The 10,886-nt window shown below is 35.3% G+C and overlaps 1 protein-coding gene across 1 annotated transcript; it reads left to right on the forward strand.

Annotated features, from left to right (window-relative positions):
- The first annotated feature begins 4,305 nt into the window (after positions 1 to 4,305).
- Positions 4,306 to 8,757, forward strand: LOC127845276 (uncharacterized). Its single transcript, XM_052376106.1, has 2 exons — positions 4,306 to 4,443; positions 5,982 to 8,757. The coding sequence occupies exon 2, from the start codon at positions 6,710 to 6,712 to the stop codon at positions 7,718 to 7,720; it is 1,011 nt and encodes a 336-aa protein (XP_052232066.1). The 5' UTR covers positions 4,306 to 4,443; positions 5,982 to 6,709; the 3' UTR covers positions 7,721 to 8,757.
- Positions 8,758 to 10,886: the final 2,129 nt, after the last annotated feature.

The following is a 10,886-nucleotide window of genomic DNA, read 5'->3' on the forward strand; positions in this document are numbered from 1 at the left end:
GCATGGGTCATGGTCGTCAGAGGAGACAAAAATGTCTTCTACTTGGCGGGAACTTTGTGGAGTTTATAGAGTTTTAAAGTCATTAATTGATGTGCTTGCAAGTCACCGCGTTAAATGGTTTATAGACAATCAGGGAGTTTGTAGTGTTATTAAAAAAGGTTCTATGAAAATGGATTTTCAAGATTAAGCTATCAAAATATTCCATTTAACAACAGAAAATTCAATTCATTTAGAAGTTGAATGGATTCCGAGAGAAGAAAACGGACTGGCAGATTATTTATCTAAGATTGTAGAGAGGGATGACTGGTGTATTAGTTTGAATGTATTTGAAATGTTGCAAAGCAAATGAGGCCATTTAGATGTAGATGTTTTTGCGTCAGAGCATAATGCAAAACTTTTAACATTGTTTAGTACATTTTTGTGCCCAACATCTGCATGTATCGATGCTTTTACATTTGACTGGAGCATGTTTTTTGGGCTGTAGGTTCCTCCTGTTACTCTAATTCCCGGAGTTTTGAGTAAAATGGCGTATTGTAAAGCGAAAGGCGTTTTGGTTGCGCCACAATGGAAATCGGCTAGTTTTTGGCCACTTATATGTGATAATTCTGGCGACTTAAGTGCATTTGTTAAATATTTTATATTTTTGCCTACAAATAAAGATTCATATACACCATGCAGAAATGGTGTTGGGATATTTGGTACAGAAAACCTGCGGTTCAGAATGATTGCTTTTTTCGTTGAGTTTAAAGGTCAAATCGTCATGTGTTATTTACCGAGGGAGGTAATTTAGGTTATTATATTGGGTCGTTTGTGTCTATCGATGTGTCATACATATATTGGGTCGTTTCTGTCTATCGACTTGACAAATGTGTCATACATATGTATTGGGTCGTTTCTGTCTATCGATGTGTCATACATATATATTTGGTGAGTCTGTCTATCGATGTGTCATGCAAATATCTATTGCAAACACTGTTGTATTAATTTGTGTTTCAAATTATGTACTGTTAAATTTTATGCAGAGAACACTAGTCTCGATCTTATACATACAAGTATATGATCCGCATTGGAAACAGCAACGTGATAGCGAATTGGCGTATTGATGATCTTATTACACACCTTGGTAAAAATCCATGTTAATCAACATATTTTGATAAATCTTAACATTGAGGAACAATTAAAAAAGTTTAAATACTTGATCTACAACGACACATTAATTTGTAAACGGTCGAAGATAAGCTATTTTTATTAAAACACAATACAATGTATATCCTATTGCGACCTACGCGTATAACTGTTTCATCTGCTATTGAGGTGAAGCGTGTTAAACGATTGTCTCATTAAATCTTGATATCATAGTTTATCTGATTAAAAGATTATCAACTGAAAAGCATAGACTTTGACTAAGCTTATTCATTGTATTGCGTTAATATAAACCGACGCTACTTGAAAAAACAATTGAATATTCCAGTTTCTCAATCAACCGTCATACTTGTACATTTCTTATTATGTTTTATTCTCTTTTTCTTTCAAATCCTTTGTATATTTAATATTCATATTTCCTATGTCTAGCTTAAATTAAGTTATATTGATCCTATTACACTGCCAATTATTTGTAAATATAGTCCCAAGAAGAGAAACTCTATAAGAATTATTTCTACCGTTTCAACCTTTTTCAGATATCTATTGTATTGTGTAGTTGATATATTGTACTTGCCAACATGAATAAATATGTATAAACAAAGACTTTTGTGATTGTTCAAATTACAAGTATGATGGTTAATCGACAAACTGAAATATTGATTATTATGATTTTGATAATGCAAGGTTATGCACTTATATTGTTTTGTCAAGTCACGGTGGTTTATTCTTAAATTTTTCAATAAGGAAAACAATATCGGAATAAGGACGTAGGATTGTAGATGCGCGGACTTGTATTTAAAACAAAGACAACTAATCATAACCGGATTGTTAAGAGAATCGCCGGGATTGTTTATAAATTGTTTCCTTGTTTATAAATTGTTTAAGAGTTTTCAATTTCGTTAAGATGCATTCGTTAAGATGTACCGAAAATAAAATTTCAAGCTCAACATCGCTGATTATCTGGAGATACTGTTTACAAATGTATGACGTATTTCGTTAAAATAAGGACAAACAAAACAGAAGTGGTAATTGTATTCAATATCTCCACAGGAACATAGTGGGTATTCGATTATATTTTTTTGCTTAAAGGTGTTCATTAAGCACACTCTATTTAGTCCTTAAAAGTCTTGAATCTTCATCGATGTATCAATTAATCTCAACATAGATGTTACAAAAGAAATGTTAAACATATTACTTGTACGATTTGAAGACTTTCAATATACTTAGTGGCCGGTATATAGATTTATGCTAAATGTTTATTCACGAGCTGTCTATCGATACAAAGGTTAACAGTAAAATCCTTTGTTTACATAAACGAATTTGTTATAATCTAATATTGCAGCAATAGTTTGTTTACATGTAAATAACATGATTTATGCAACTATTTATCGGAAATAAGATATGGTCAACCTTATATTTTGAAACATTACGCCACTGCATTTAAACGTTACCTTAACTGAGTCCAAAGTAAATGCGGGGAACACATTTCTTTCTGTTTCTGCAGCGGCAAATAAAAGTGGTATATAATGATTGTATCATTTCCACCTTTATCCATATCTTCCTCACCATCTTCATCTGCAAAACATCGCCCCAATCATCAACATCAACAAAAACATACCCCACCATCATATTATGTTATAATCACCACCAACAACAACACCATACTACCATCACCGCTTTAAACCATATTGTCTCGTCATTAAGATTGTATCGTCATTCAAATCTTAAACGTCGTCATATAATTATAACTATTATCGGCATATAATACACGATGTATATATAATCATGATTAGATTACCTTAGTATAGATCACAAGTTTCAAATCAATAATTCAATTTCCAGACATGAGTTATACCGCTATTCCTATTTATCATACCTCTACATTGATATATGTCTGATATAAAATTGCATGCTATATTTTTTATATCGGTTCAACAGGCAGTTGTTATATCAGTAAATGTTTGGAGGTAGTTCATATTACTCGAAATGAACTTTAAAGTCATCATATTTCGTAAAATTGAACCAGATTCAACAAAACAAACAATTTCAAACCAAGATGTTGTATATTGTATACACAAAAAGCAACATTGACAGCTAACAAAACTTAATTTACAAATATTAAGCGAATGTTCTCATGAAGTCATAATGAACACATTAAACGTCGAAAATCATATAAATTCCCGACAATTTCTTATAAAATGTGGGACGTAGAGGTATGATAGATAGAAAAACAGATAACTGCCCGATCGTTTTTTGTAATATATCAGGCTCGGCACGAATAAAATAACGGCTCTGCAAGCCTCGACATTAATTTTATTTTAAGCCTCTACTGATATATTAAATAACTATCAGGCAGTAACCGGTTATTCTCTATATCAAAACGAATGGGTTTTGACCGATGATTGCAATATTGATAATCATGTGATGAAAAAATTGCTTCTGATAGTGCTGATTTTAATTATGACGTTGAGAAAATGAGGTTGGTAAATGGTATGATGATTATAGTAATGATGATGGTGATTATTACGATGATGATGATGATGATGATGATGATGATGTTGAATTATCACAACGACGAATAAGATGATGACAACGACTATGATAATGATGATGGAACTGAGATTAGAAATGAGAAATTAGGTACAACAACCAAAGTGCGATTCGTTTAAGTACTACTTCACCACACGTTGGTTTTGATGACCAAAGGTGGGTTGCACCAAACTGCGGTACTACAATGACCTCGGTTTACAAAATAGCGAACAACTGCAGTGTCTTCAGTGCTTTGATTATTTAAGACTTGTTCCAAGGCGGTGACCCCAGCTTTTTTCTTATATGTGTTTATGTTGTTTTGTATTGTGCTGTTTTGTGCTGTTTTGTACTGTTTAGGCAATCGGTCACTCGCCTTAAATAAAGGACCAACTAATCGTATATAATAAGAATTCAATACTGCTCCAGCAGCTGGAGTTTCACTTCTTTATATTGTAACACAATTGTGACTTTATAAAATGTGTACTAAAAACATGTCTGTGAACATACCAGTGATTGCCTTTAACACCCACTATGTTTATAAACAAACACGTGACTTTATTGTGATCTATAACCTATAAAAAAAATAAAGAAGTTAAGTGTTTTCCTTTCTGTGCAGTTACGATTGTGATACAAATTACTCCCACAGACAGCTATTGGGTTTTTCTGATCAACTATTAATAGAGTTGCGATATATTTAATAAATGCCAGCGTCCCTACTGAGTGCTTAAGGTTTAAATGGTTTTTCATTTAACTCCGGATCTAAATGAATACGTAAGTGCATAACCTTGCATTATCAAAATCATAATAATCAAGACATAAAGATACTTTGTTTTTGTCTTAACAGAAAGCTTATCGTACCGTTAGCTATTAAATCCTGGCTGTTGACATTAAATGATGCGTATGTCATGATTGCGAATACAGGTCACACTTATAAAATGCAATTTGTCTCAGACGTTATTGTATAATACTATTAGATCTATAGGCGTGATTTTGTTTCCTTACATACGTTATTTAGATAAGATGATAAATTACAAACGGTTTAATATTTCAGTATGTTTGATGTGTGCTGTTCAAAGAGTACCCCACATGCTTTTGAAGCCTCGCTTCGGTTAAAATGTATTTAATAAATTTATTTTATTGCAAATTATATGAATAGTCAACATATTTGTTTCTTCATTTAATGACTTATTCGAATTATACTTGAAACGCGAAATAGAGTTTATTTAAAGCGTTGTATACAATACTATATTACCGTTTGATTTACAGGTCGAAATCTGGTTGTATTATCCTCATGCTGAAAGGCGTAGGAAATAGTAGTTGCAATTCGATCTGTGTGCGTTCTTGCGTAAGTACGTCCACATCTGGATATTGCTATTACTACAACGTCCTGACGCTAGAATAATGAAACTAAGTATTTTAAAGAGTCATATGGGAAATACGCACGTTATCTCAAATGTATTCGTTAGACGAAAAGCTTGATTGCTATAGGTACCACATTAAATGAAAACTAAAATGTGGATCCACTGACAACTCATAAGTACTTAAGCTAGGTTTATGCAACTAGCTATATGGATAGAGGTCACGTAATATCAGATTTATCGGACAAAAATGTATTTGTTATGGATACAGAACAAATAAAAAAGTAATCTGGATCATAAGCTCTGCCTGAAAAGGCTGTGCGTTTGTGTGTGTGTGTGTGTGTGTGTGCATAGATGGTCATATGGGAGTTTGTTTTTTTCAGATCAAAATTGTGATTGCTATGGTTACATACATAATAAATACAATTAATCCTGAAAGAAGCTGATGTTTTATCTGCAACAAAGCTGTTGTTAATGTAAGATACATTTCTTATTGTATCTTTTCGATAAGAATGAACCCGTGGCGGGGAATACACTATATGTGACCGCTTCTTTTCATTGTTTAACAATATAAATTTAAGTTATGTGGCTGTCCGATTAGATGGTGTTTGCGCTTCTCACTACGGCGAATCGGGTTACATTTCAATTCGCGGCTCATAGTGAGTTTCGGTAGGCCCACACCCCCCTTAGCACAAGAGCGCGTACAAGTATACACTCAGAGTTCTCACATAGCCTTAGGCATGGACAAATCTCATAAAATTAAAAACACACACGCATACACACTCACGCACGAATACATACGCACACATGGCGTTTTTCCACGGTATGTGTGCCATTTAAGAACTAAATCCGAACAGAACAGCACAATTTACACTACAACACAGGTCCGAAGATAATACAAATACGGTATCTGGTATATACCACTCAAGCAGTCTTTACTTCTCGTTTCAGGAAGTCTAGCTATTGCAACTAAAACACTGCGAAAGACCTTGGACCCACCAATGAATCTGATTTTTGATTCCGCAAATGTTTGCCTAAATGCCTTGCGAGCAGCAAGAATATCCACTCGTCATGTGCAAAGTGCGAAACTGAAGCTGGGAATATCATGGCGATTCATCAATTGAAAGCAACAAAAAGCGTAGTAGAGTGCTCAGGGAACCATGGCGATGATCAATCACGTCACGTGTTCAAACTCTTAGACTATGTTGGATACAGCCATGATATCATCGCAGAAAGGCGGAGAGTGTTCCATGGGATAGACGCGATGATTAACAACGCAAGAGTGGACAAAATTGTGCAAGTAACTGCCGGCAGCAAGGCTGAAGGCTTCGCATCGTGTTTTGAAAGCGACTACGACTACTTGAGCATATATCAAAATATTGTTTGTAAATTTGAAATTTTCACAAATATGTTTTCAAATGACACAACAGAGTTTTGCATGTTAGGGGAAGAATGCCACCTAGGAAAGTACACACTGAAGTTGTTAACAAGAGGTGTTAATTTGCCGAAAATCATTAAAGCGTCGCTAGTCACAAACCACAATGGTGAGATTGTAATTGCTAGTGATTTGTTTACGAAAGAATTTGAGCGAACCATTTCTTTTGATTCAGCGGGTGGATGGAACAAGGGAACTAGGACGGGACCCTCCGTCCCTTCGACCCGTGGGATATATCGCAGGGATGACGTGTACGGATTTCGTTGCGTTGTCCAAAAAGAGGTTTAAGCCGACTGGGCTAAACGGGAGAGACCCTTTGGGTGGCCATTGTGCTGACGTCATAAATGACGTCATGAATCTAGATGCGCAGCTACTACCAGTTGGATGTAAAGGTTCAAGTAATCGAGGCATGGAGTGGCGCATCTGTTTTATTTATGCGGAATCGAAGCTAACTGAAAATTTAAACGAGTGTCAGTATAAACTGTACATTCTACTAAAAATTATTAACAAAGAGGTACTTCATCCAATCTGCACTGATATGTCGTCTTTTATCATGAAGAATGTGGTATTCTGGATTGTTGAGTCGCACCGTCAGGAGATATTCCGTGAGCAGAACTTTATGCACGTCTTCCAAATTGCTCTGACATTCCTCAAGACTGCACTTGTCAATAATAATCTTCCGTACTACATGATACATGGTAGGGACCTGTTGATTGGACGTACTACTGAAAACGAAAGGTCTGGATTAATCAGTAAAATAGAAAAACTTATCACTGAAGATGGACGGATAATATATCGGTTACCGAAACTACGAGAGGCTATGGGTACTGTCCCTCCCGACGAACTTGAACAAACGGGAAAGCGTAGGGACAAACTTGAGCGCCTTGAGTTGACGCGCCAGTACATGAACGCGTCGTACCGGGCATCAAATCTGCAACGGAGAGAGATAGCCATACTGTGTTGGAATTACAAGATATACCGGGATGCTCTCTATGAAATATTCGACATGGTATGGCCACAGTGGAGAGACTTTTTAATAGCGGAAAACCGAACAGAGACGCTGAACACGGTAATAGAGAGCATTGGGGACGCCGGTACCTTCAGGGATCATTATTTGAGATTCGCCCAAAGTAATCTCAGTTTTGTATGGCCTCATGTGAAATCGGAAGTTACGGTCAAGGAAGATACATCCGAAGAGTTGATAATGGAACTGTTTGCCATTTTACGGTTAAAAATGGAGAGAGATTTGTCGTAGAATATAATATAAAGCTGATGCTTACATTTTTATCAAAGTTTATTATTGTGCTGAACATATTTGTTGGAAATATGATAACCATATATATTTCGAATAAAGGGTTACATTAAATACTGTCAAAATATGTGCTGTATACATAATTATTTTACGTGTGTACTGCCTTACATGCACAAGACTACGAGTGTTTCACATATTCACTGTTTTAATAAACTCGCAGCAATCATTATGCTGCCATATTTAACAGCTGAAATATGCAATGGATTATAGTTGCTATTGTAAGTATAACGCTTTTCAGGATGCAAACTGTGGTCACATGTTTTGTTTTGAATCTCATATTTATATACTTTGTTTCTCGCACGCTTTTGTCATTCACACCACACATAGTATGCATGTTTATGTCTAAGAATCATCAAGTCTTTTCAGAGATCCATTCGTTTATTGACAGATCTTATAGTTATTGAGATTTGAAAATAACATTTCTTGTTTACGCAGAACTGCAACCTGTGTCAGTGGCTTTATTTGTTGTGGGTTGCTCCTTCCAACAATTTACGTATGTATGTATGTATGTATGTATTTCTTTTGACCTTGCCATCAAGGATAACCCTTGAAAGTGCAAGCACTTATTTCCAATAGGGTCCGTTGGTTTTGCTAAAGAGACAGCAATCTGAAGAGACAGTAATGGGATACAAGGAATCCGGGTGCGATACCCTAGCTCTTGGTTCTTTAACGTGCTCATTGTATAGCAACGATACACGCGAGAATTACCTGGGTTTTATAGTTGGGTGGGAAACACTTAAAGCATTTCTGAAATGTCCAGTGCCCCGGCCAGGAATTGAACCGGGGACCTCTACAATGGTAGACCGGAGTGTTACCACTCGACTACCGCACCACCTAACATGATTAACAGTCGTAAAAATACATAAATGATTCATACACAAATTGGAGAACCCTGTAACATTCAAGATGTGCCCTACCCTGTGTTACCCTTATATTGCGAAATATATCAGTATGTTCGCGTACCTGTTTTGATAAGTTTGCGTTCGAAAATAAAACCTTTGTGAAATGTTTACAGTTTTTTCAAGTATTGCTTAAATCCCAATTAAATTTAACAATTTTAAAGTAAAAAACACACGAAAATGTCTTGATACAAAAAGTTAATACAATAATATAGTAGGACATACTCGTAACAGACCACAAAAGGAAAAATTAACAGCGCTCCATCAATGTTGGAACTTGTTTTTCAAAAGCGGCCATTTCCGCTTCTGATTTTAAAGGCAAACAGTACAAACCAGTGCAACAGTTTTACAGAATTGTATTTGTGATAGAATTGTTTCTTGCCCGGGTTCCGTATATATTCACTTTGAAGAAGGTTGTAATAAACAATGACATGCAAATTATAGTTTTAACTAATTAATTGTATCTCTTAGGTCTATACTAAATATCAGAGTATGTAACGCTGAAATATATATTTGTACTATGAGTATATTGAACAAGTCATCAGGATAAACGTGATTACCTTGCCCGAACTGGTGGGATGGCCGACCTACACTTACATTATTAGATAAAGTTTATATAAGAACATACAGAAACATTATTTAACTACAACTATACACTTCAAATAGTTACAAAATGAGACAATAAGTATAGTATTGTTGACATCATACAAATATATAAATAAAGGTTGAAAGGGACGAAATTCACCTAGCATACAGGGAGGTAATATCACCCTTGTTACATATTGTAGAATTGAGGTAAAAAATATGAATGGAGGACCTTACAATAAATTGTTTACGTTTTTATATAACAAATCACGTTAATAACGACCTGCATTCTTTTTTTCGTCATTAATTTCCCGCCGTTACTGGGAATGAGTCTTATATATCTAACGAGATTTGCACTCAAAATAATGTTTTATCAAACATCTGTTATAAGTCTGCACGCTGGAAGATCCGTAAAATTGTCCAAGACAGTTTACATGTATGGAGATCATAATAAATAGACATTGTCCGGCGTATTTCTAGTCGCTTCCACTTGCTATCCGACTACCTGTCGACTGCTAGATCATTCAAATTATGGAGATCATAATAAATATACATTGTCCGGCGTATTCCTAGACGCTTCCACTTGCTATCTGACTACCTGTCGACTTCCAGAGCATTCAAATAATTTCATAATTAAGGAAAATGTGATTTTATATTTTATATTATTTTCATTCGTCCTCCAGTTTGCGACTGTAGGCCATCGCAATGAAACAGACGACAAGGTACCTTTTTCCCTATTCACGATACGTTTTTTTTGGTAGTTATAAACACGCTTATTTATGTGTTGGTCTTTCAAGCACCGTTTAGAGTGTACGTACGTGCGTTTTTACAAAACAACATATTACTTTGCAAGCTTTCTTAATTACTTAACACACAGTCAATGAAATCACGTAGTAACGTCAATAAATTCGTCTGTCGGTTGGACAGCAATATATAAATCATATCACAGGGCCAGTTATGACGGCAGGGATTCGAAAAGCTATGCTCGGATTGTAGCACGAAGCGTTGCGGCGATTAAGAGGAGAATATTATGGCATTCTTTAAGAATTTTTTTTATTCCGTATTGACATGTGCATCCGGGTGGGTATTTGTGCGCATGTTCTAAAATATCAATAGGGCATTTGTCCAGGATCGCCATTCAAGCAACGTCATTACCTACGCGGACCCGCAGTATGGACAATTTAGAAAAAAACGCAGGCAATATGAAACATGAATAAAAATGCAAACATTACCTTACAGTTCATTTTTTGCTCGTAACTATGTTCAGACAATCACTCTCTGCAATATTTAAATCAAATTTTAAATGCGTATCAACCACATTTGAAAAAAGTGGTCATCTCAAATGCATATGCTTGTATACGTATTCGACCATGAAAGTAGAAGCTGCCTGACAACTCAAGCATAATAACAAAAATAATACGGGCGTTGACAGCTTCATACATATGAAATTTTTGACATTATAATATACATTTGCATGCTACTCGAAATTTTTCGTCACGCGTCATATATTTTCGCGATGCTATCAATGACCTTTAAAACATCAAAAACACTTTGGCATGTGCTATATCACATGTGCATAAATATCTCAAGAAAAGGTTTACACATGACATAATTATTGTGTGGCG

Source organism: Dreissena polymorpha, chromosome 9 (genome assembly GCF_020536995.1).
Source record: "Dreissena polymorpha isolate Duluth1 chromosome 9, UMN_Dpol_1.0, whole genome shotgun sequence".
NCBI lineage: Eukaryota > Metazoa > Mollusca > Bivalvia > Myida > Dreissenidae > Dreissena > Dreissena polymorpha.

What these genes read in the sequence shown, in the direction of transcription:
- LOC127845276 (XM_052376106.1), top strand. Translation starts at nt 6,710, where the DNA reads ATGACGTGTACGGATTTCGTTGCGTTGTCCAAAAAGAGGTTTAAGCCG.